At 41.7% G+C, this 26,755-nt stretch overlaps 1 protein-coding gene across 1 annotated transcript; it reads right to left on the bottom strand.

The window, feature by feature from the left end:
* Window positions 1-587: 587 nt before the first annotated feature.
* On the bottom strand, window positions 588-26,482 carry LOC310936690 (hexokinase-1). The gene is made up of 21 exons (XM_083900807.1): window positions 26,285-26,482; window positions 12,179-12,341; window positions 11,168-11,316; window positions 10,854-10,973; window positions 9,706-9,801; window positions 9,510-9,609; window positions 9,194-9,377; window positions 7,903-8,058; window positions 7,711-7,798; window positions 7,084-7,229; window positions 6,757-6,949; window positions 5,768-5,879; window positions 5,486-5,634; window positions 5,227-5,346; window positions 4,241-4,336; window positions 3,686-3,785; window positions 3,386-3,569; window positions 3,120-3,275; window positions 2,802-2,889; window positions 1,576-1,721; window positions 588-737 (listed from the first exon to the last, which is right to left on the bottom strand). Exons 1-21 carry the CDS (start codon window positions 26,345-26,347, stop codon window positions 590-592), a joined length of 2,757 nt encoding a protein of 918 aa, XP_083756933.1. The 5' UTR covers window positions 26,348-26,482; the 3' UTR covers window positions 588-589.
* Window positions 26,483-26,755: the final 273 nt, after the last annotated feature.

Genomic DNA, 26,755 nt, shown 5'->3' with positions numbered 1-26,755 from the left:
GTAACATTTCTAAAACAGTATCTCAATATAAAAATAAAATAAATAGCAAATTTAAAGCCAAAAATATTCCCTAATAGCTCGTTACACGGTTTACAGTATGTGAATGACCTACAGCAGAGTTGTCATGTCCTTGAACAAACAAACAAACTTCTTTTTACTGCAGTGTTTTGTTCAAAATGTCTCTCGCCTTTGCTGTGTTGCAAGAAATCCTCTAGATGGCGACATAGGAGCATGTCAGGAGTGTGTGTGCATGTGCAACGTCTTTTTTGTTCTGGCCTGCACTTATATTTCAGGGGTAGAATGTGTGTTTTATCTATGCAAGTTTAATCTCTGAAAAAAAAAACCAACGTCTGAATGAATTTGTGTAATGATGTCACAATCAAAAACTATCTAACTACAACATTATAGTGCATGACTTTCTGCTACTGGGGGGGGGGGCTACTTTCTTCTGGAAGTCACGTAGCATCTCCTACAGCGTGACACATCGGCTGGACAGGTTTGATTTGGAGAGAAGAGTGAAGGTAGAGAACAGAGATGTGGGGGGGAGAGAACTTATGAGATTATGAGCGAGGGATTTATATGTTTTGGTCTATTTATTGTTCAGCTCCTGTCTCATTCTGCAGCCGACGGCTGTGATGAGCGCCGCTCCTTTCCCGCTGCCGTCCTCCGACAGCAGGAAGTTGACGTTGCACTGAGGCGCCAGTTCTTTGACAGTCTGGTGCATGATCCGGGAGAAACTGGACAAAAACAACAAAAAAAACGATGTTTGACGTCGTGTTACACAGCGAAGTAAAGCCTAAATATCAAACTCGTCATTTCTCACATCACGTACCGACTCAATTTAAATTTAAACCACTGCAGAGAGTGTTTTCATGTTTTACTATGGTTGGCCTGACTCTGCCTGCAGGAGGAGGAGCTAGAACTGGTACAAACTTGCATCATAAGTTGGTATGCATGTGCACAAGTTCTTCCTCTGAGCAGGAAACTCTGTGATCATGAACTCAAAACATTGCGCAGTTTGTTCCCGACAACAAAAACATGTCAGTGAATTATGCTTGATTAATAAAAAAGGTTTTATAGCAGATATTGGAAAAACCTCGCTCGTAATTTTTGTCATAGCTGCAGGGTTGAGTTGGAACCGCCTCTGCTGGCACAAACTCAGAGTCTTTGTTTCCACAGATCATAAACTAATACACATTTGTACCATAATGTAACATGAAACCTTACAAAAATCACTTTATTTCACTAAATAATATTCAATCAATAAAGGATTTGTTTTTGTCGCAAGATAGTGGAAAAGAGGACACGAGAGAATCTAATTTCTTCACCCCAGGTACTGTTTCTCTACCTGCGGCGCGTGGCGACATCTAATCATTATTTATGCCATAACTGAAGCATGAGTCAGCATGAGTCAGCATGAGTCAGCGTGACCTGGATGCAGCAAAGGAGCAGGAAATGATTGTGGCAAACGGCAAACAGGTGAGTTTCTCACGAAAAAGCTAAGACAGGAAAACTGTTATGACAATAATACAAAAACACACAAGACAATTAACAGATTTGATGGATTAAACTGACTGTGGATGGAGCTTGTAAAGTGTCCCGTCCACCCCCACAGTGATGTTGAGACGGTCCAGTCCTCGGTTCTCTCTGATCTTATCGGCCACGGCTGCCATTCCCGCGCCGCAGAGCTGAGCGGCGCGACGCGACACGGCTCCACACACCTAACGATAAAAAAAAAAAAAAAAAAAACCCTATCATTATTGCTGCAACAGTTGAGCAGCTGCTCACGCAACAGTTTGCTGAGTTGAAAAATAAACACGACTCAACCCCTCGAGGAAACTCACACAGGCCTGTTTCTAACACAAAGCGAGTTTGATAACGACTTATTGTCAGGGTTTGACTCTTTCACCGTCTTTTCACAGTCCCGTTTATCCACCGTGTTCGCCAAAATAATACAGTCTGGTATAATATCACCACAGTAAAGATAATATTTTCTCCAAACACAATGTGTGAAGCAAAGTTCATGTTGGCTTCTTCCATTAATTTTTTAAAATAGGGTTTTTAAATGCTCCTCGGGGCTTGTTTTTGTGTTCCCCATATAATAGATAACTGACTTGCAAATAATAACCAGCTACAAACATCTACTGACCATGTAATCCTACAAAATTAATGTTAAAAACCATAGGTCGATATTTCTGAAAGTGATTGTTTTAATTCTTAGTGCTCATTAAGATCTGGAAGTCTGAAGTCGAAAAAATAGACGAAAACGAGCCCAGCGAACTTTGAACCGTGAATAACATCCAAATTTCACAAATTCAATACAATTAAAACAAAATTGAGTATGTAAGTACTGCTCATGTGTTTATATACATAAGTTGGTGAAAACTTAAAAAAATTATAATTTTATCAGATTGCCTATAGGTTGTGCTGGAAAAAAAGGATATAAGACACTATATTTCACATATTATTTATTATTTGCTATTACTTCTGTATACATGTAACATAGTAATGTGGAAAAAACCAGCCTAAATGCTCTGTGTTCTAAGGGTTAATATGGATTTTAAGAAAAAAACTGTCATGCCAAGATATTTTGGTAAATAATATTGTATATCCTTTAAACTGTTATTGTAGTGTAGCTGGTGATAGATTCCATTCTAAGTAGTGTTAAAAAGGTCTTAAAAAGATTAAAGTTAGATTTGGAGAACACAATAGTAGGCAAGGTATTTTCCAACGCTTGAAAAAAAAAATCCTGTTTAGAAAATAACAATTCCCTATTATGCGTCCGACGTAATTAATCTCACCTCTTTGACGATGATACTGTCGTCACAGGTGCCGTTCAGTCCTAAGTGTTGCAGGATGGATCTGACCTGCAGCAAAGCCAGTCTGTCGCTGGAAAAAGAGAAACACACAAAACAAAAAAAGTCTGAGCTGAATCTCCTATGAATAAAAAGCAGCAGAATCTTTAAATAGAAGCGAAAGATAATTTGCTGCAGATGCTCCCATGCGCCTGTAGACGCCGTAGGAGTGAAGTCTTTCATACGTTTGACGAAGCATGTTGAGACTCGAGAACCTTGACGACCAACAAAAGCAAATTAAAGCAGTGCTCTGTTGTTTTTTACCTCTCTATCTGGGAAAGGAACTTTGTTTCAAAGATGCTTCTGGTTTTGAGAGTTTCAGAGATCTGTCCTCTGAACAGGAATCCTTTCCTGGTCATGTCGATGAGCATGTTTCGCACGATTTCACCGAGGTACATGCCGCTGCACATTTTCTCATATCTGTTAAAAACACAGGCACGAACAAGGTGAACATGCCAGGTGAACATAGCCTATAAATTAAAGTATACAGAGGTGGAGGTGGAGGTGGAGGTGGTGGAGGAGGAGGTTACCTCTGTTTGCCCGGATTGAGTGAGAAGTCGTCCACATTGCGGTCGTACTCCGTCCTAATGTCGTCAAGGCACCCGTTGTCTCCGAACGCCCCCCACTCCATGTTGACACACATGCGTCCGTCGTCTCCCTCTATCGTCTCAATGTTCTTCATCTCCTCCATGTAACACGCATTACTGCCAGTGCCTGTAATCACACACACACACACACACACACACACACACACACAGTCACGTTAGACAGATGAACAGAGCTCAGAAAAAAAGACGACAACAGCATCGGTCGATAAAAGGTGAACTAACCAGCGATGAGTCCGATCTCGCAGGTGGGTTCTTCATAGGCACAGGTCATCATCGTTCCTACCGTGTCATTGACTACGGCAACAACGTCCAGGTCAAATTCCTGAAAAACCAAAAAAGTGAGGTGGATTTGGATTTCAACAATGAATCCAAATTTCAATAAAATCGCAATATGGCTGAGACCAATTTTGAGATTGAAAAATTGAAGCCAAAATGCGCTTTTTAGATCAAATATTGTCCATTTTTGTTTCGCACAGAACTTTACACACAGTAGTCACTTTAAATATGCTTTTAAATGTGTGTCTGTGACGGGCATGTCTCGCTGACCACAAGTCACCGCCCTAAGACTTTGGATATGGGTTGAGCATGGCCCAATGGTGTGATCCTTGATTTTCAAATTTTTTGGACTTTTCATTTTTCCCTGATTTATCACGCTACACCGTGAGTAAAAAAAATCAAATCTTCTTCAGCTCCCACTATAGGAATACATACTTCCAATGGGCACTGCACTAGTTAATTAAAAATAATTCAGCCCTAGAAGCAATTCAAATATTCTACCTCTCTCCTCTTAATGGCGTCCCGCAACAGTCCCACCACATCCTCTCCTTCACAGTCTGTGGCCTTGAAGCCTTTGGTCCATGTCACCAGGATTCCCTGCAACACACACACAAGGAGAAGATATAATTTCAGGCCTGGTTATTTAGACGTAAATTCTTAAATACAATTCTGCAAACGAAACAGAGCAATACTGCGTTCAAATTTCAGCTCGAGACCGGTGGGAAAGTTGGAACATCGATAAAAGTTAGACATAAATGGAAACCGTTTCATTGAGTTAAAGCGGAACTAGACCGGAAGTTCCTATTATCGCTGTTTTTTTGGTGTGTATCTGCGTCATTACCTTGTTTATGAAGCCCTGACGGTTCGAAAAAAACAGTTCAGCCACTGCTGAGAACGTTGTGTTTTATTGTAATCTCGGGGCTCAACGAGCTCTCTGAAAATCCCGTAATAGTTACGTAAGCAGCGGTTCTCCTGAACAACCGATCGTCCTGTTAAAACAATGTTTTGATAATGAGGAGCAGTGCATCCACCGTTCCAGAGGGGGGCGCTGCGCTTCTGAGAACGGATGTGCTGGATAGTACTGGCCAATCACAAGACTCTGTCTTCTGGGGGTGAAAGTTCACTCTGAAATCTCGCAGCAGAAAAACACCGTCAGAAAAGAGGATTTCTATCGGCTCGTTTACAGCAACTAGGAGGTTTTTGACCATAAAAACAAGTTAATATATGTAAGTAGACCGCTATAACTAACATATATGTGCAACAGGACCACTCTATGTGACCTTTAAAGAGGACATTTGAAAAGTCTGTCCCACTTCCACATTTCGCTGTATTGGGAAAAATAGTGGAAATTGCAGCCACTGCAATCCAGAGGAGGTACCAGTATATCCACGAGGCAACTACGACAATACAACAACAACAAAAGTGCAACGCGTTTAAGGAAGAAAAGTGAGAGTGCGGTCGACGAGGAGGAAGTTGACTGCACTCACAGCGTCCAGGCTGGTCTGTCGACAGGGGAATGAGAAAGTGAAGCCCAGAGGAAGTCGAGTGTTCTTCATGCCCATGTAGTCCAGGAAGTCACTGATGCAGTGAACAATGTGATCAAACAACTGGAACAAGAAAAAATAAGAAATGATCCCCATTGAGTTGTGAATTCTTCACTTTACAGCACCATGATGCTAATATGAGGGTGAACTGATATTCTGAGTTATTTCCCACACACACTGTATTGTGGATCCTTTTGCTCACCTCTTCCCCCGTTCCCTGCATCACTTCCATAGGAATGGCGTAAATCTTGTTGTGCATCTCCACCGATCTCCTCTTTCCGGAACGAATCTTGACCAACAGAACTCTGAAGTTGGTTCCTCCTAAATCCAGAGCCAAGAAATCACCGTACTCTGGATAACGGAGAGAGAGAGAGTGAGAGGTTAGCTAAACACATAATGACCTCAGGTGCTGCTTATTGTAAAACAACAGTACATGTGCAAAGTCACAAACTGAATAAGTGTTTTTATGTAAAGTATGTGTCACCTGTGCCATCCGGAGTGCTTCGTACAAAGGTTGGCAGCATTTTGACAGTAGCAGAGTCCTGAGTGCTCTTTGAGAGTCCATTTTGGATCTCGATCCTCATTCGGTTCTTTACCTGAAGAGAAAACATCATATTTTAAGCTGCAGTGAGTAACTGCATATGTCATCTGAAAACACTATCACACCTGACAGAGGGAGCGTTGGTATGTATACAGCAGCAGCGCAGGGGTGGGTGGAGCTAAGTCGAATTGATCGCATCAAACTGCTAATCAATTATCAATCATTTCTGAAACTTTTCGTAGAGACTTCGGAACTCATTTTTTACAACGGGTTGAATGTAAAGCCCAATTTATACTCCTGCGTAAAGTGCTCTACGTAGGTTGCGCAGAGTCCTCTGCGTCGTCTCCGGCTGCACAAAATATTTTTTAATAAATGTCCGTAACTCCGTCAAGGGACGACGGAGACAACAAGGGCTGCGATTGGTCCTCAGGACAGGCCGAGCTAAGCTGCTATGTGCCGGCTCACAGTGCGCACCGAGCGTCCACAGAGGCGGAGCTGATCACCGCCGACAACGTCACTGCCAAACTATAAATACGTCATATCTTAACACACAAACCACATGTTTAGACTCTAAATGGCTAATTTCTCGCCTCAAATTTTCTTAAAACTGCGTTCCGGGACACAGAAAAGTGACAAACGGCCACTGTTTCAACAACAACAGTCCATCTCTCTCGGACGCCATTGCTCACGTAGCCAAAAGCACAACAACGTTGCGTAGCGACCCCTACTGATCGGGCGGAAAATTGCAGTGCGTGTCCAGCACCACGTCGGAGAAGTATGACGGCTCGAGGCGTCTCCGTGGTGACGCAGACGGATAACGCATTACGCAGTCGGAGAAGTATAAAGTGGCCTTTATGAACATTTGTTTATACTCAAGTTACACACAACAGCTTTACTGAGCGAGTCACCACAGACTCTCCCTTTCTCCTCACCTCCAGTAGCTGGTCGGTGTTCAGGTGGAACTCGGACAGCATCTCGTGGATCTGTCGCGACTGGTCGGCCAGTCTGGAGGCTACGGCCGTCACCATGGCAGCCCCCTTCCCGCTGCCACTCTCCGAGAGCAGGAATCGAACGTCACAGTCTGGGACCAAGCGGCGCACTGTCCTATGAAGACGGCGGGCATACCTGAAACAGGTGCGGGGGGTTTAAGAGCGGAAACTTTAACAGATATAATAAATAAAAATGTGGGTTATAAACGACACTGACAGCAGCACTCACGCAACGCTGTTAAAGGTGCAGACGGGATATATTTTACTCACTGCGGATGCATTTTGTAGAGAGATCCATCGATGCCGACGGTCGTCCGCAGACGCGACACACCTTTGTTCTCCTTGAGCCTCATTAGGATTGCAGACAGCGTGGAAGCTATTAGGTTTGCAGAGCGGAAGGACACAATGGCACAAACCTGACGGAGAAGCAGAGGTGAGGGGAGGAAGTCATCGTCAGGCAGCATATTAAGCAGTTATTCTTTGTGATTAACACTCCTGCAATGTAACCTGAGACTTTAAAGCAGAACTATGCAGGATTTTCACTCTAATTTAACAGCTAACATGGTAGGGGAGATTGTGGGCTGTCTCCACTCCCCCTGCTCTGTTAGCGGAAAACCAGGAAGTTGGACATAAATAGAAGGGGGCGACTCGACTGGATGCAAAAATAAATATGACTACTTCTATCTTGATTTATAACATCAGTAAATATGTTTTACAAGATTCTTTTTGCTATTAATCAAGTTTGCCAAACCTGCTCGGCAGCCAGTGTTTATTTTATTTAGACGCACATGCCTTTGTACACTTTTGTCTACTTAAAATGACACAAACCTCCTTCCTTTTCTACTGTGTCAAAGAAAATCACACGATTCAAAGCAGTATGTGAGCATTAGTACGTACATGCTGCACAGCGACACAGTCTTCATCAGAGGGCTCCACTCCGAGTTTGGTTAAAATCTCTTTGGCTCTGGTCAGTCCTTCTTTGCTCCTAACATCCACACACAGGGGGCAATGATTGAGTTTTGTATATTCCTTATTAAGAAAATCCTTTTTTTTTTTTTTCTTTTAAAGAACAGTTAGCTGTGGACTTACTTCTCGATGGCCGAGATATGCTTGGTGTCAAACTTCCCTTTGGTGAGCAGCTCAGGTGTGATCCTGCCCTCAAACAGCATACCTTCTCTGGCCATTTTCACCAGGATGAGACGAACCAGCTCGCCCATGTACATACCACTGACCATCTTCTCAAAACTGCAGCAAAGGGAAAAGCAAGGACGAGCGTGCGTTAGATCATTTACCATCCATTTACATTTTTGGATGTCCTAGGAGAGATTCCTCACTTGCGATTCTCCCTGGTGTGTCTATTTATTGTTGTATGAATTGTTGTATTCATGTATTCCACAGTGAGCCTTTAATATCATTATATAGAAGTAAGCGGTTTTGTGAGGGGAAAGCTGTCGGTTGGTCGGTGTTAAATATCTAAACCTAGAATGCAACGCAACTTTGGGAATAAGACCGCAGATGAAACGGCCAAGAAGTAACGTTACATTTAAACAAAAGGAGGCTGCAGCAGAGAGTCGTAATTCTGCCGCTCCTCTGTGTCACAGACTCACTGTCTCTTCACAGTCACTTTACGACTGTTTGCATAATGTTAATAAAACAAAAGCCTGTATGACACAGAGAAGGCCGCGGCCCGGGTTCGATTCCCGGTCAGGGAACACTGTTACATATTGAACATTGTGCATTTGATCCGTATGTTATTGCATCTTACTGCTTTTATTTTTTATTCTTGTGTATTGTAAATATTTTTATATTTATCTGGAAATTATTCTAAATTTAAATTGTATTTAATTTTTATTTTTTAATTTAATTTAATTTAATTTAATTTAATTTAATTTAATTTAATTTAATTTAATTTAATTTAATTTAATTTAATTTTATTTTATTTTGATTTTATTTTATTATATTTTTACTCTACTTTACTTTATCTTATTTGATTTTATTTTATTAGTGCTTCACAGTTGCACAGAGGGGCTTGTTTTGCAATGTCATTTCACTGGGGTGTACTTGTACACACACATGTGACAAATAAAAATCTTGAATCTTGAATCTTGAATCAAACAGGAACTCTTTTTATAATAACATTTCTGGAGCTCATAATGCTCATAATGTAACATTCGTCACAGTAACTTCATTATAATCAACATACACTGGCAAGAGTTGACTCAAAACAGCTGCAAAATAAGAGAACTGTATAGGAAAAATAATATTCACATCAACAGTAGACGCAGAGTGACTCTGCACTAATCTGAACCTGTGTCGTGCAATTTAGATAATCTCAGTGATGAGGGGGAAAAAAAGCTCAGATAGATTTGCGTTGACCTACAGCTGTTTGCCAGGGTTGAGAGAGCCTCGGTCTATCTCGCGGTCAAACTCTGTCCTGATGTCCTCCAGCCTGCCGTCATCGCCGAACGCCCCCCACTCGGTGTTCACGCACATCCTGCCCTCGTCTCCCTCCACCTGGTCAATGTGACGCAGCTCCTCCATGTAGCACGCGTTGGTGCCTGTGCCTGAAGAAGAAAACACATTCTACTTTTCCCACTCGTTTGACTTTGAATTACATTGAATTTCAAGTGGAACGACAGAAAAAAAACGGCATTTGCCATTAAAAAGGTTTAATAAAACAAAAAACGTTGTCGTACCGATGATGATGCCGACTTCACAGCGGTGATCGTCGAAACCGCACGTCATCATCGTTCCGACCGTGTCGTTCACTACGGCCATGATGTCGGCCTCGTAGTCCTGAGAGAATAAAAATGCATCGTATATAAATAATCTTAATCCCAGTTTGACTTTCAAACCAAGGCATCAAATGAGAGAAAGGTAAAGAAAACTCACTCCTCGTTTCTTGATGGCTTTGTTGAGCATGTCGACGACGTCCACGCCCTCCACTCCACTGGCCTTGAAGCGTTTTGTCCATGTTATCAGATAACTCTGTAGGCAGGAGGGAGAGAGAGGAAGAGGGTACACGTATTAAAGAAATGTAAGCAAGGACACACAGTAAAAGACGGGCAGATACCATAAGATTTTTCTCTTCTTTCTGCTCCTTTTCATTCTTTTCATTTACTTTTTGGTATCGTGGTATCGGTATTTGTGTTGGAAAGATTCATTTTAAATGTTTAACTTTAAAATGAATGAATATAACAGCAAAAATCTATAAAATATCAAACATATCGCTGCGCTTTGATGGACAAATCACTGTGGATTGCTCGATTCTACCATTATTAATCAATTACTAAATGAATCGTCAACTATTTTCATAATTGATTATTTGGTTTTGGAGGGGTATTTTTCTGCTTCTTAAAGGGGAAATAAGTAGTTTATAGTGCCATCTAGAGGAGAGGCTGACATTTACAACAAAGACCTGCTGCTCTGCTCACCCCCTCCCTTCCCTGAGCGCTACGGTATCCGCAGCTGGTCAAATGTCGTCCTCGTCGTCTTTCTCCGTGTCAGCAGATGAGGTTCATGAGGCAAGGGAGAGGGCGGAGCTACTAGAGAGGAGGCGGGACTCCCGCTACAAGTAAAGAGACGCTTGATTTGTTCTCTCGCGTTTGTCCTTACAGGCTCTGGTAGAAACATGGCGTCTCTCTGCTAACAGTGGCTATGCAACCGCGGTCCGCGACCATGTTATTTTACATGACTTTTTGAAACACTACGAAAATGAAACAAAAACTATTATACAGCGACTAGACAATGCAGGAGCACATAATATGTATAAAAAAGAGGATTTTGGGTTATATAAACCCATAAATACTACACATTGTCCCTTTAAATGTGACCATTTTCTGCTTTCATTGCTCCATTCGACAAAGAAATCATTAAAAGTGAAAGCTTTCGGTTTGTGGACATAACAGGACATCGACCAAACAAACACATGGACTAAAACATACTCAAATACTTATTTGAAAATAACCTTCAGATATTTAAAAAAAACAGATAATTACTGGAAAGCGTCAAGGGTTTGATGGACGCGATTTGAGCGTTACCTCGTCCAGTTTGGTCTGCTGGCACGGGAAAGAGAAGGTGAAACCAACAGGCAGCTTCTTGTCTTTGATGTTGTGTTTCTCCATGAAGTCACCGAGACATTCTGCCACATGGTCAAACAGCTGGAACACAGGTGGACAGAGAGAGGTTGCGTTTAAGAGACTCTGCGTGTGTGTGTGTGTGTGTGTGTGTGTGTGTGTGTGTGTGTGTGTGTGTGTGTGTGTGTGTGTGTGTGTGTGTGTGTGTGTGTGTGTGTGTGTGTGTGTGTTTGTGTGTGTGTGTGTTTGTGTGTGTGAACATTTCAGAATCAACCCACTCTCGTTCCAGTGCCGTGAATGATGTCCTCTGGCGTGTCGTAGATTTCACTCTCCATCTGAACGGTTTGTCTCTTTTCGTGGCTCACTTTGACGCGGAGGATTCTGAAGTTACTGCCGCCCAGGTCCAACGCGATGAAGTCACCTTTCTCTGTTGAGGCATGTCATGTATGTCAGGCATCACATATATGTTAGTTATGGAGGTCTACTTACATATATTAACTTGTTTTTATGGTCAAAAACCTCCTAGTTGCTGTAAACTAGCCGATAGAAATCCTCTTTTCTGACAGTGTTTTTCAGCCGCGATGTTTCAGAGTGAACTTTCACCCCCAGAAGACAGAGTCTTGTGATTGGCCAGTACTATCCAGCACATCCGTTCTCAGAAGCGCAGCGCCCCCCTCTGGAACGGCGGATGCACTGCTCCTCATTATCAAAACATTGTTTTAACAGTGTTTAAAAATAGCTTCTTCACGACTCCCCGCCGCAGTCCCTTTTATGACTTTAAACCGGAGTCAGACCCAGAGTCAGAAGACACTGTTGCTCGTCAAACACCTCCACAACGGACGTTATTCTTCTTCTGCGGTTCAATGTACGTAACCGGATGTGCCCAGACTAGTGCCCGGAGCAGGAGGATCTGCTGTTCAGGAGAACCGCTGCTTACGTAACTATTACGGGATTTTCAGTGATCTCGTTGAGCCCCGAGATTACAATAAAACACAACGTTCTCAGCAATGGCTGAACTGTTTGTTTCGAACCGTCAGGGCTTCATAAACAAGGTAATGACGCAGATACACACCAAAAAAAACAGCGATAATAGGAACTTCCGGTCTAGTTCCGCTTTAAAGACCATAAAAACCACCACAGAGGCGTTAATGGTCAGGTAACTATTCTAGATACAGACCTGGATAAACAGGAAGACAACAATAGAACATATGCCAGTGTTTACACTAGTGACATTGGAAATACATCAACTCAAAACACACTTGATGTCAGTTTCAGGCAGTTCTGCTCACCTGAGCCGTCGGGGATCGATCTCACAAACGTGGGCAGCATCTTCAGGGAAGCGGTGGGGTTAGTGTCCCGACCCAGTCCTTGGGCCAACTCCATCCGGAACCGATGCGAGATGTCCAATATCGTCTCATCAGAGTACCGCATGGAGTAGAGGTACTTATCGATCTGAAATGAAACACACAGAAGTTATTATGCTTATATATCATGATGACCATTATTCATCAGTGTATTATGAAGTCTGGGTCATGTGACACTGCTACACTGCTGCCGAGTCCTTTATTTTGCGTTTGCACGAGGATGTGGTGAAAATGACTCGCTCTACATCCCATAACATTTCAAACCATCCTTTATTATAAGCCACTTCCTGATTGAGTGCAATAACACTGAAGTGACCACAGCCCTGCGTGACGCACACAAATGGACATGCAGCCATAAAACGACTCTCGTATTCCTTTGCAGAGCAGAATCACCAAAAGAAACTTCCTTGAATAAAGCTACCATCACGTGATCATGTCGTACATGTAACTCAGAGTGAAAAACACAGTCATGATCACTGACACAGTCACTCAGATCTGTTTTCAAGGGCAATATGATACATAAATGTGTGATTAGGCCAAAAAGGGGGATAAATTAGGCCTGATGTTTTGTGTTGTTTCTGACACAAATCACAATTTTGATTTGATATGACACAACACTGTTTTTAAGGCAAGGTTCAGTTAACTATGCATCATGCAGTTGGTAAAGAATAGAACGTGACGTGGCATTTCTTAGGAGTTACTTCTATTCTTATCATAGAAGATAGAACAATCAAAAACAGAATAGTTAAATAGGAAACTTTGTAAATGTGTGGTTGTGCTTATTGTGATATGAAAATAGTGAATTGTTCACCTCTAGGATATATCCAGTAGAGATGAGCTAATACGATACTCAGATACTAAAAAACTGCAGCAGCATTTTAGCTGAGTCATGTTGTGGGCTGTTCATGTCTTCTTTAAAAGGAGAAGAGTATTTGTCACACAGTTGGAGAATTATGTCTTTGTAAATAGCACAAATGTCCGAGGTGACTATCGTATACGAGTGGTATCGTGCCACCCCTAACATCCAGCATCAATAATGGAAGAAAGGACGATAATAGCCAGATTATTTCACTCCGTAAGGGCACTGTAACCACAGATGAACCGTTCAGGAGATCATTATGGAAGTAAATCTGTGCCATCTGAGTTTGAATTCGAATTTCTAACACTGAATTTTTTTGCATCGAAATGAGACTTTGAATTTTAAAAACCATCAAATTTCGAGCACTGTTTTTTTTTTGCCATTGATTTTTTTTTTCCAACGTTGAAATAAATTCAGTGTAAAAAATTAAATGTGTCAAAAATTTCAGTGTAAAAAAATTCAGTTGCAAAAAATTCGATTGTCTCAAAATATTCAGTTGCAAAAAATTAAATGTCTCAAAAAATTCAGTCTCAAAAAAATCACTTGCAAAAACATCAGTTAATATCCGGGTCACCAGAGAGAAGCAATCGATCCCTGAAAAAAAATCAATGGGAAAAAATAAAACAGTGCTTGAAATTTGATGGTTTGAAGTCTAATTTCGATGCAAAAAAATTCAGTGTAAGAAATTCGAATTCAAACTCAGATGGCACAGATTTACTTCCATAGATCATGACCTCAGGAAATCGTCATGTGGCTGTTGAAACTGCGTTGAAAGTGTGTGACAGACAAACACAAACAAACTGTCTGAGGAAGGAGTGGCATGAACCTTCAGGAACAGGATGTTAAACAATACTGCTGAAATCCATTGTTGCATCAAACAGTGTAGTGACGCAAAACTACACTACTATAAAGTGTGTCAAACTGAGAGCTGACTATTACTCATATATACTGTATATGTATCTGTGTATATATACGGTCACAGATAACACAGTGTGATTTGGACACTGTGATCCTGTGGTGACGTCCACACTGGGTTCATAACACCTTGTGACCGTCTGTAGTAGAATGACTCATTGTACGTGGCAGAGAAGGGAATTCTGCAACTTCCTGACTCAGGAGTCACACATTAACTGTATTTCCTGTACCACACTGGTCTTTGGTAACTGCTACGTGACAATATTATTGCCTGGTTTGGGGGGCGTGGCGCTGCTGCCTACGGGAAGGAATTTGCATCTGCTGGACACAGAAATCTGGCAATTGAGTATTGAGCAAGAGTGTCAGCTGACACTGAAGTGTTCGGATATTAAAAAGCCAATATTTACCATTCTAAACACAACAAACCTCACCAAACACCTTAATAAATGTATAATAAATTGCATAAATGTTAAATCCAGTAGACATAAAAATAGAATTAAAGGAAATATAGATACTGCCAATCACTTCCACTGCACTCGTCTCATGTTAAAAGTTCTTCTTTTGTTTGTGTCACATGTGTAGTGAAGTGTAATATGAGAGCAGTATTAAAAGTCCCATATTATACCCTATTAAGCCAAGTTAAACTAGGTCCTGGTGCCCTAATGAACATGTCTGTGTCATGCTTTAGTCAAAATATCATAACGATGAAGCACAATAGCAGTTCAATAACTCTGCCAAAACAGCCTTTTTCAGAACGCTCGGTTTTGTGCCTGATCATTTACATGTGAATGAGACCCAGGTAAACACACATCCACTGCTTCCAGGGGAGTGTTGATCTAACTGTCGCCACTTATCACCTATTGTCATGCAGCGTCGTCACAACCCCCGCTCCATATACCCCATAGTAATGTCCGTTTACCCGTGTTGTTACTGCGTTTCACCGTAATGCATAGAGTGACCACAATTTTGGCTTCTCGCGATCATAAAAAAATCGAAGAAAAATGATTAATGCGCCGCGCAGCGTGTATGTAAATTCCCATGCTAGAAAAAGACCCTGAACGCACCAGTGTAACTGCGGCTCCAACTGGTGTGTGGATCAACAACACGAGGAGAGAACTGGAAACACGACAGAAAGGCAGCCTTTGGTTGAGAAGAAATGTAGGACAACATCTACATCTTTCTGCAGTGCTTTCAAACGTGTGCTGGAAGTTTGTGTAAAACACTGTGCTCCGCTGTGCAGCCACTCTTCCTCCCTTGCCTGCACTCTCGTATTCCACAGGGACAAGGGGGAGCTATGGTGGAGCTGTGAAGAACTCTGCCTGGCCGGGTGCCAACATTCACGCTGAAATGTCCGCACTGTCGTCATTTGGTCGGGAGGTGTAAACATCGCGTGTTTTATCGCCTATACTTACACAAAGTGGAACCACTAAAACATGACTGAGTCTTGTTTTTTCACATTTTGGGGACTGGTATGGCCCACTGAGTCCCAAATATAAGTACTAAAAGATTAAAAAGTTGATTTTGCACAATAGGGGACCTTTAACAAAAGGTAGTGTGATGGTTTTAGTGCCTGTACTGAAGGGTGTTAACTAAGTAGTTAAACAATATAAAGCAGCTGTGAGCCAACGCAGCTGCAGCGTAGCATCAAATACGTGACAAGAGTCCAACCTTCAAATTACCACGTACGTGTCACATTCCATACACTTTGTCTAAATGTGGAGAGTGAGCCTCTGGGATGGAAGCTCATTAAAACACATGCTCTTGTCAAACAGGAGGCCACAGCTGACACAACTCAATCAGTTTCACCTTCACCAGCTCTGGAAATGACGGTCGAGCTATAAAACTGCAGCACAGCGCCGTAAAAAAAGGGGACTCGCTGTCATTTTAGAGCTCGTGTTTTGAAGATCTAGTCTGTGACACGTTGAGGCTTGAAAACACCGTCCGTCAGCATCTGTGACGTACTCGCAAACACTGCACTCACAAATCGCCAAAATAATGTCTTCCTATTTGGATGTTTAGACTATTTAAAACCAAACCAACCACAGAAGCTAACATACAGATTATAATTTACATACTGTATATTCACATACACTACCGTTCAAAAGTTTGGAGTCACAAAGAAATGTCCTTATTTTTGAAGGAAAAGCACTTTTTTCAATGAATATAACATTAAATTAATCAGAAATACACTCTATACATTGTTAATGTGGTAAACGACTATTCTAGCTGCAAACGTCTGTTTTTTTTTTTATGGAATATGTACATAGGTGTATAGAGGCCCATCTCCAGTGTTCTAATGGTACATTGTGTTTGCTAATCGCGTTAGAAGGCTATTGGATGATTAGAAAACCCTTGAAAACCCTTGTGCAATGATTTCGCTTTTTCTTTGACAAAAGGGCAACATTATTATTTTGAATAAAAATCATTATTTCTAATCTTGTCAATGTCTTGACTATATTCTCTATTCATTTTGCAACTCTTTTGATGAATAAACGTGTGACTTCTGATGGAAAACCCAAAAAAATGTATAGGTGACCCCAAACTTTAGAACGACAGTGTTTCTAAATAAAGAGTAAACAAAAACTCAAATAACTTGGTTTTATTACCACAAATATTTGACAGCTTTTTAAGTATTTTTGCACTTTGCCCCATCCAACTATAGAAAATGAATCCCCCAAAAGATGTAGATGTAAATGATTTAAGTTTACAGCTAAATATGAAGTGGAAAAACTTATTTTATGGTTCTGCACTGTAGCAATTGCACCTTGTTCCATTTATAGATAAGTGTGATGCTGTCATTGGGGCATTTAATTAATCCGTGTAAAGTTCACGCTCGTTGCTGGTGATTCTGTTTGAGAAACATTAGTTAATAATAGTTTATTCTGATTTCAGCTGTAATGGTTGTCGTTTCCATTAAAGGTCACATAGAGTGGTCCTGTTGCACATATATGTTAGTTATGGAGGTCTACTTACATATATTAACTTGTTTTTATGGTCAAAAACCTCCTAGTTGCTGTAAACTAGCCGATAGAAATCCTCTTTTCTGACAGTGTTTTTCTGCTGCGAGATTTCAGAGTGAACTTTCACCCCCAGAAGACAGAGTCTTGTGATTGGCCAGTACTATCCAGCACATCCGTTCTCAGAAGCGCAGCGCCCCCCTCTGGAACGGCGGATGCACTGCTCCTCATTATCAAAACATTGTTTTAACAGTGTTTAAAAATAGCTTCATCACGACTCCCCGCCGCAGTCACTTTTATGACTTTAAACCGGAGTCAGACCCAGAGTCAGAAGACACTGATGCTCGTGAAACACCTCCACAACGGACGTTATTCTTCTTCTGCGGTTCAATGTACGTAACCGGATGTGCCCGGACTAGTGCCCGGAGCAGGACGATCGGTTGTTCAGGAGAACCGCTGCTTACGTAACTATTACGGGATTTTCAGTGATCTCGTTGAGCCCCGAGATTACAATAAAACACAACGTTCTCAGCAATGGCTGAACTGTTTGTTTGGAACAGTCAGGGCTTCGTAAACAAGGTAATGACGCAGATACACACCAAAAAAACAGCGATAATAGCAACTTCCGGTCTAGTTTCGCTTTAATCTCTCTCCTCCATCTTCTCTGACACAGATCAAAGTTACAGGAAATGTCAAACACTGAGGGCCTCGTGTTAAACAGAGACCATCATTTCTCAGCTTAAATTAATCCCAATACAGGACAGAATCAGCATTTATTCTATAGCGATTGCAAACTATCCCAGACCTACGGTATCTTTCACGAGGAGCCACAGTGACCTTGACCTCCGGCCACCACTGTCTGAGCAGTTAATCCAAACATTTGAGCCAAATTTGAAAAGGATTCTCTCAAAGTGATTAAAAGACGATGAACTCACAAGACCAAAAAAAAAAACGTGTGCGAGGGCACAGTGACCTTCACCGCTCAACGATTCTTTCATGGCTTACGTGAGCTATCGCAATTCACAAGGAAAACAGAGTTTTCTGAGGTCACGGCCACCTTTAAAGTAAAAACATCTTCTGCACGGAAGCCTGAAATACAAATAGAGATAATACTCAATATACCAAATTCTCACCTGGGTTTAAAAGGGTTTTTGACAAGTGGGAATGTTTTTAATCAGAATTAAATCACGGGTCAAACGACTCCTAAAAACCCGCTTTTTAATCAGCTTTGGCTCTGTTCATTTCCTCTTTGTCTACTTCATTTTTGGCAGCGACGCAGGTCATTAATTATCGCTGAGGAGGACGGAGAGAAAGACTGGCTGACACACACGAGGAGAACGCCACATAAATTTGAAAATAGTCTGTGTTTAGATTCGCTCACACCTCGGCAAACTCGGCATCTACACAGATCCTGAGATACTTGAACCCCTGACCTTCCAGGCAGACAATTCTGACATTGACAGTAAACTCCACACACATATTGCTGCATTATACATGTCCTAACTTACCACTCTTAATGGTTTCATTCCATCCATCACCACTTCCTGCTCTGGAATCTGAATGCAAACTATGGGAGTAACTGTAAAACCAGTCTCAGCTAATCCTTTATTTGTTGGCATTACAATATTTGATCACGTTCTCAGTTTACGTGACATGAGAAAAACTCTGCGTCGCGACTTTACCGTCGACTAAGACGACGACGACGACGAAAACAACAACAAAAAAACCCCCCACAAAACTTTGCAATTCTACATCTACGTCGCACTTATGAGTAGTAGCGCTTCATAGTTTGGCATATTTGAAGCACTTAAGGCCACATTATACTTCTCCGACTGCGTAATGCGTTATCCGTCTGCGTCACCACGTAGACCACTCGAGCCTTTATACTTCTGCGTCGTGGTGACGGATAGGTGCTGCAATTTCCCGCCCGATCAGTAGGGGTCGCTGCGCAAGGTTGCTGTGCTTTTGGCTACAGTGAGCAATGGCGTCCGAGGGAGAAAGACTGTTGTTGTTGAAACAGTGGCCGTTTCTCACTTTTCTGTGTCCCGGAACGCAGTTTTAAGATAATTTGAGGCGAGAAATTGGCCATTTAGAGTCTAAACATGTGCTGTGTGTGTTAAGATATGACGTATTTATAGTTTGGCAGCGACGAAGTCGACGGTGTTCAGCTCCGCCCTCTGTGGACGCTCGGTGCTCACTGTGACCCGGCACAGAGCAGCTTCGCTCGGCCTGTCCTGAGGACCAATCGCAGCTCTTGCCGTCTCCGTTGTCCCTTGACAGAGTGACGGACACTTAAAAAATATTCCGTGCAGCCGGAGACGACGCAGAGACTCTACAACAGGTTCTGCGTCGACGCAGAGGACTCTGCGTAGCCTACGCAGAGCACTTTACGCAGGAGTATAAATTGGGCTTTATTGGAGACTTTTGTGGTGTTTGGTGCACACGTTTATATCAGGCAAATGGTCGATTATGCAAATTAGGCAATGACGTCGTTTAGCAACTTCGAATTTATCGCTCATTTATTGTTATCGAGGTAACTGCTCAATATATCGGGATATTGATTTGAAGCCATATCGCCAAGCCCTAGCTTTGGATAAAAGCCTCTGCCAAAAAAAGTAACTTGTAACTATGTTAGTCCAACAAAACCAGACTTTTAAATATACATGTAAACATGTTAGTCCGACTGAATAAGAAGCATTTCTCAAAGTCAGACTATGCACCATGCACCACAGTTCCTAACCTGGCTTATCTCCTAAGAATAATAAGACCAATTTTACGCTCCATCAGCATAAATAATTGTATATTCTAAAGTTAACGGAGGGTTAGAAAGACTGTCTGACACTAACAAGCTGTAAGGGAACATATGTCCTCGAGTGCACGTCCTTGTACACCAAGACAAGGGCAGTTAGTCCGCTTGAACAATGCACTCGAGCTGCTGTGGCTCGATTGCGACTGCATGTATACTTGACCGTGCCTGGAAACTGCACCGAGTGATCTCACCAGGAGTCTTCATTCAAATGGCCTCCTTTAAATAAAGAATGAGCTCCTGCACGGCTAATTGAATGAGAAGCTCATTCTTCTTAGGCAGTCTACTTAAATAACAATGTGTGACTGACTGGCCAGGGCTTGGTTTACAAAAGGAGAGGATTAAAGGCAAACATCTCTCCACACAGTGAGCCAAGAAAAAGGAAAAAGCCACCGAACCAGTGACTGAATCCAGTTCAGGCTGCAGGACAAGAACTCATCATCAGTGTGCTATGACTCAGTGCTTTCGCGAGTACAGCAGAGAGAGAGAGTCTGAGCATCACCTGACCTCATCTCAACTCTGCCGCAGTGGCTTATTTTAGCTCACTCACACTGAACGTAGCTGAATTCATCCTGATCTAAGGTAAATTGTCAGGGTTTTAACTAAGACTTCACAAATCACAATTTTAAAACAAACTGCAAAGGCAGCAATTTATCTGGCACACAGAGAGTTTACACATGATTGTCAATGTCATGATTTTCATCAATGTCAGGGAGTGTTTGCGTCAGCAGGGAGCGATCGTATTCGTCTCGGCGTCGTTATCTCTGCAAAGGAAGGTCATGTTTTCATACGTTATAATCTGTAAGTTTGTCCTTCTTTTAGCAACTTCCTGTCCACAGTAATGCGATCGCTCGAGTACCTTCCCGTTTAAATATTGGTAAGAATCGAGCCCGCTGATGATGATGACGAAGCGATGATAAATGATCGCATTTTCAAGACGTGCAAAAGATTTTTAGTACAGGTATCTGTGTATCAGACACTGGTCTCTGTCTGGATCTGATCTAGATAACGGGATTTGGCAGCAGATTAAAGATTTAACACAGTTCAGTCCTGTTGTGTCTATCTCTGCGACATCTTTACAGATCAGTTTGTCAAGCTTATGTAATAAGGTAATAGCTTTAAGCAGGAAAAGGTTCGAAATGTCTTCTGGATTCAGGTCGTAAAACCTTCAGGTTCAAGTTATAATGATGAGTTACCTTTGTATTTTGTTTTTATGTAGAGATTTATTCTGCATCATCAATATGTTTTTGGTCTAATATCTAAATAATTCTGTCAAATATCACAATGGAATACAGTGCTATAATTTTCAGTTCCTATCGCCCACCCCTCCCCTTTTTTTCACTTGACTGGGCCCCTCCTGACCACACTGGACCCTCAGTCAGTTGATTTATTAGACAGACACCTGGTTTAAAGGGGAAGTAAGTAGTTTATAGTGCCATCTAGAGGAGAGGCTGAAATTTACAACAAAGACCTGCTGCTCTGCTCACCCCCTCCCTTCCCTGAGCGCTGCGGTATCCGCAGCTGGTCAAATGTCGTCCTCGTCGTCTTTCTCCGTGTCAGCAGATGAGGTTCGTGAGGCGAGGGAGAGGGCGGAGCTACTAGAGTGGAGGCGGGACTTCCGCTACAAGTAAAGAGACGCTTGATTTGTTCTCTCGCGTTTGTCCTTACAGGCTCCGGTAGAAACATGGCGTCTCGCTGCTAACAGTGGCTATGCAACCGCGGCCCGCGACCATGTTATTTTAAATGACTTTTTGAAACACTACGAAAATGAAACAAAGAATATTATACAGCGACTAGACAATGCAGGAGCACATAATATGTATAAAAAAGTGGATTTTGGGTCATATAAACCCATAAATACTACATATTGTCCCTTTAAGCCTTGGTGGACGCCTACACTCTCTGGATGCTTCCGCTAAAGCTCGACTAATTGAATCGCAATTGTACGGAAGAGGATTGGGGTCAAATATTTTGGAAAACAGCCAAATATTTAATCTGAGATTAAAGTCAGAATACTGAGATCAAAAGTCAATAAAAAATACTATTTCACTTATGTATATTTTCCCCCCAAACACTTCAACCCTAAGCAGACGATCAGTCCCCAGTGAGAAGACACTTTTTCTTGCACAGATGACTCCGTAGAGGCCACAGTTTCCTCCAAGTCTCTCAAATCCCACCAGGAGCTTGTTTTAAAATATCAGGAGAGAGATTACCCCTCTCTGCCTCTGCCTCCCTCCCCTCTCCCTTGCACATACCCTCTTCCTTGTCACTGTCAGTTCACACTGAAACCCGACTCCTTCCTTTCTTTGTGTGTGTGTGTGTGTCTACAGCCCCACGGGCGTGGAAAACTACCGTCCTCTCCACCGCCCTCTACCGCCACCTTCCACTCTCCTCTCTCTCTCTGTTCACAGTTGTGTGCAGCAGGCAGCCTTATTATTATTACCGGGCGACGCTCAGTGATCGAGACACTGCTGTGGTTTCTCTGACCTCCGACTACTGTGTGGTGCGGAGGAGCAGCAACGAGCCAAGGACGGCGCAGTGGATTCAGTCGCACTCAGCTCATCATAAAACCACCCACACACACACACAGACACACACACAGACACACACACAGACACACACAGACACGGTGATGAAATCATTTCATTAACACTTTCACTGGCTTGAAACATAAGCGGGTGTGTTGAAGGGCCTGCTCCACACAATAGGTACACACCTGATACTACCTGTGTATGTGTGTGTGTGTGTGTGTGGGTGTGTGTGTGTAGACGCCATGTCCTCCTGACACCTATGGTCACATGACACAAAGCTGGCCTATTTTAAGGAGACAGGGAGAGGGGGGAAAGACAGCAGGTATGAGGAGAAAGGGAAGGAGGGAGGGAGGGAGGGAGTAGACGAGATCTTTACTGCAGATAAATGCATCGACAATTCAGGCAAACTGCAGCAAAGGAATGAAGTGTGACAGCTTTTTCCATCCGCAACAGGAAAAGCAGCAGAACCGTCACTTAGTAATGCTGTGTGTGACATCATCAGCAGGAGACCTTAAAGGGACCCTGCACCGGATTAAGTTGCACGTGTTGCGAAATGGGTCTGGAAGTATTTTAGCCTATTCCGCTGCTGACTCAGTTTTCGTTTTTTTTCGTGGAACGTTAGATTACGAGACGCGACTCACGACTCTGCCGTCGCAAAAACTAACTATTAAAAGCCGCTGTGATCTGAGCCCAGAGTGACACACTCCAGCACTGTGAGAGTGACATAACTGGTCCAGTCAGTTTTTAAAAAAGAAGGGGTCTTTACAGCGGGGGCTGCATGCTCAGCTCAGCGGGGGGAGTTTATGAAAGACACACATTCATGGTGTTCAAGACGACGCCTCCTTCTCCTCCTTCAAGCAGCACTCGTGCTTCAGAGCTCACTGTAAGGATTGTCAAGGACTGGTCTTTAGTCTGTTTTAGGGGGGGAATGAAAATAGTACAGTCTAGGACTATTAGGATTTTCCACTTTCTGCTCAAAGGAATGAACGTGACTAAAAAGGGGGGAGGGATTAGTCAAATGTTTTAATATAAATGTCATTAATACTTCACTAAGCACAGATTGTCAAAATGTGAACTGTTTATTTATTTTTTATAGGAGCAAAGTTATACAGTTGTGCTGCTTATTAATTAAATAACTATACGTAATGTCTTATCAATATCAATCCAACAATGGTTCAGTATATAGTAATATAACATTATTGTGTCACTGTGCAAACATTGGTTAGAACAAATTATGGCTAGGGCTGAAACAACTAATCGATTATTGATCGATTAACACATTAATCGTCAACTGTTTTTGGAAATCGATCATTCAGTCCAATAAAAATAAAACAACACACAAAAGTACTATTACAGGCTATCGTGCCAATGCCAATCGACAGATTAATCGATTACGGAAAATAATCATTAGTTGCAGCCTTAATTATTGCTATGAGTGTTTTGCTTCAAACGACAAAAAAAGTTTGACTGTTGTATTTTGTCTCAATTAACTTTGTCTTCAATTTTCATTCAGGAGCAAAAACTCGATAAATTAAATACATCGAATATATTTTTTCCCGGGACAGACATATCAGCAGGAAACATTTGCTTTGCTCAAACAGTCAAACATGCTGCTATGCCTCAAGTTTATAGGGTGTTGTATGTGTTCCTGTTTTATGATGAGTCACGGTGACGCATACAAGATTATTCTTTTCTTTGCTCACTTTAATGGTTAGAAAAGTGAGCCCATACTTTCCAGCACTGATCCACCATCATCGTCTCATTCCCTACAACTCTTGAGCAAAGTTAGAATTAACGTCACATCAATATAACAATCATCATATTAATTGTCCAGATGCTTATTGATGCTTTGACATAGTGGACCAGTAATAACGCTTATACAATCTTTAGTTTATACATACATTTTAAATGAATGTTCTGTGTAAAATGACGAATGGAGATGGGAGGAAACAAGAAAATCAGCTAAATATCAGTCATCAGTTGCCCTGATTTCTAATAATCAGCATCAGCCATAGAAAGACCCTTATCACTCGGCCTCTACGCGATACCAGTCTCAAAAATGATGGCTAAGAGCTAAATGTTTGGTAGTGAAGGCTCTGTAGTTGTTAGCGTATCTGTGTAATTCATTATTATGGCCCAGAATAATCATTTCCCAGGGTGACGTTCACCATGTGACGATCACCGGTTCTCTCCAGGGTCTATAGTGTTTGTTTCTAGTGTCTCGTCTACAGTTTTTATTTGTATTGTCAAAGAAGAAACAATGTCTCCTGGAAGTGAAGGTTTAACAGGATTATAACAAAGTTGAAATCATTGTTCAATCAATGTCTTATTTTGACCACAAACCAAACTAATTCAGTTTTAATTATTTCTTTTTCAAATGCAGCAAATAAACAAGAAAATATTCAATATTCAAATTCAATAATCATTATCAAAATAGTCGATGATTCATTTAGTAACGGATTAATAAGCGACTCGTCGACTAATCATTGCAGCCCTAATCGTTAACATCTCCTGGTGTATTTCATAAATGGAAAAATTTCATTTCACAATGATTAAGCAACATCAGTCAGCCCAGGACTCTGCAACCTGTGGCTCCATGTGGCTCTTCAGCCCCTCTGCAGTGGATTCCTGTTGCTTTAAAATCTTTATTTTATTTTATTTTATTTAAATGCTTTCTTTCAGTGTGTGGAAACCTCTTATTCAGTGGCAAGCGTACACTTGAGCCTCTCTGGGATCAACAACGCATAGAAATAGTCCCTTGAGGTTGTGAATGACGGACGATCTGTAGATTTAACAGTAACACCACTAGCACAGCTTCTATCACGGTTTCTTTTATTTATTTATTTATTTCAAGGTAGGTCAACACCTGGCAGTGTTTTTTACCCTTTGTTGACAGGTAAAAACAGCAGTTTTCTATCTATCTATCTATCTATCTATCTATCTATAAATAATGGCCACCTCTTCTGGATAAGAATAGTCAACCTGGACAGTTCTAACTAGACTTTTACCATTTTATTTATTTTTATTTTATTTTTACTTTTATGTGTTCTGCTGTATTCATTTGCCTTCAACTATGTAAAAGCACTTTGTTCAAACCTGGTTGTTTATAAACGGGCTCTACGAATAAAGTCGACTTGACAAAAACTTACATGACGCCATCTTCATATTATGGGATGTTGATGTTGTTCAATGTCTAGTTAAGAATCTAAACCATTTTTTAAAAATATATATAATTTGCTATTATTATTATATAGATATGATTTCTAATAATCGCCACTCATCACTCGACCTCTACTTGATACCAGTTCCAGATGGTGGCTAAGAGCTAAATGTCTGGTGCCGTTACAGTCTGATATTGGTAGATACTCAAGGTTGTTGTGATATTGGTAAGAAAAAAGTGATATCGATCCACCCCCCCCCCCCCTCGACCTTTAATGACTTTCACTTTTTTGACCCCCACTAAGTTAGTTATCATCTCTCAGCTCATCTGTGCTTTCGTCCTTGCCTGTGACCTCCTCTATTCTCCTGCCTAACATCTACATCATTGCATCAATCCCACACACGCACACACACACACACACACATAGACAGTGCAGTCTGTCACGTAGCACTGAGAAGAATGAATTAATTACAAAAACTCCAAATCCTTTGATTCTTACTCTCATTTTAAGTCACTTCCTGAAAGTGATACTTGAAGCCTTGTTCCTCCCTCATATGTAACTCCACTGTAAAAGCTTCTATTTTACACCTGTGTCACCTCATGTCATTTGATATTTGTTTCTGTTGTTTTTTAATCTCAATGGAACCAACCTGGATAACTAAAGGTTTAACTGTCACATGAAATAAACCCAGTGACCTCTTTAACACATGCTCCTCTCTTCTCTCACCACTCACTTCTGCCTGTTTAGGGTTTTTTTTAATTTTTAATCAAGGATATAAAGAGAAAGAGAAAAAGAAACTCACCCTCTTGACCTGGTCATCCTTGAGTTCAGTGAAGTAATAAGCCAGTAACTGGGCTGCAATCATCCTGCTCCTCTTATTTCTTATGTCTCACACACACATGCACACTCACTTGAACTCACACACACACACACACACACACACGGTCCTCTAACACTCAGATGAAATGTTACCAAAGGGGGAGAAAAAAAGGTTAAAAAAAAAAAAGATAAATACTGTCTCCTCTGGCTCTTCTGTACAATGTGTTAAAAAAATAAAAATAAAAATAGTCCGACGCGGCGTGGATTAAAATAGCAGAGTGTGTGTGTGGAGGTGAGCTCGCGCTGCTCTTCCTTTCTTGAGAATGTGAATGTATCCAGGAAGCATGACAGCAAGTTTAGCTGCGCGAGGGCAGGCAGGGCGGGAGAGAGGGAGGCAGAGGGGGGAGGGAGAGGGAGGGGCCAGACAGTGAGCCCTCTGTGAGCTCATTGGCTG

This window comes from Microchirus variegatus (assembly GCF_963457635.1).
Source record: "Microchirus variegatus genome assembly, chromosome: 14".
NCBI classification, from domain to species: domain Eukaryota; kingdom Metazoa; phylum Chordata; class Actinopteri; order Pleuronectiformes; family Soleidae; genus Microchirus; species Microchirus variegatus.
The sequence above is the reverse complement of the archived record's forward strand: the minus strand, read 5'-3'. Positions and strand labels throughout refer to the sequence as shown.

Bases quoted from the DNA above. Each gene is read 5' to 3' on its own strand.
- LOC310936690 (XM_083900807.1), bottom strand. From the start codon at position 26,347: ATGATTGCAGCCCAGTTACTGGCTTATTACTTCACTGAACTCAAGGAT. The intron at 5,347-5,485 runs GTGAGCAAAAGG...TTCTTGTTCCAG, and splicing joins TGCAGGGAACGGGGGAAGAG to TTGTTTGATCACATTGTTCA. The intron at 4,337-5,226 runs GTGAGTGCAGTC...TGTGTGTTGCAG, and splicing joins GACAGACCAGCCTGGACGCT to GGAATCCTGGTGACATGGAC.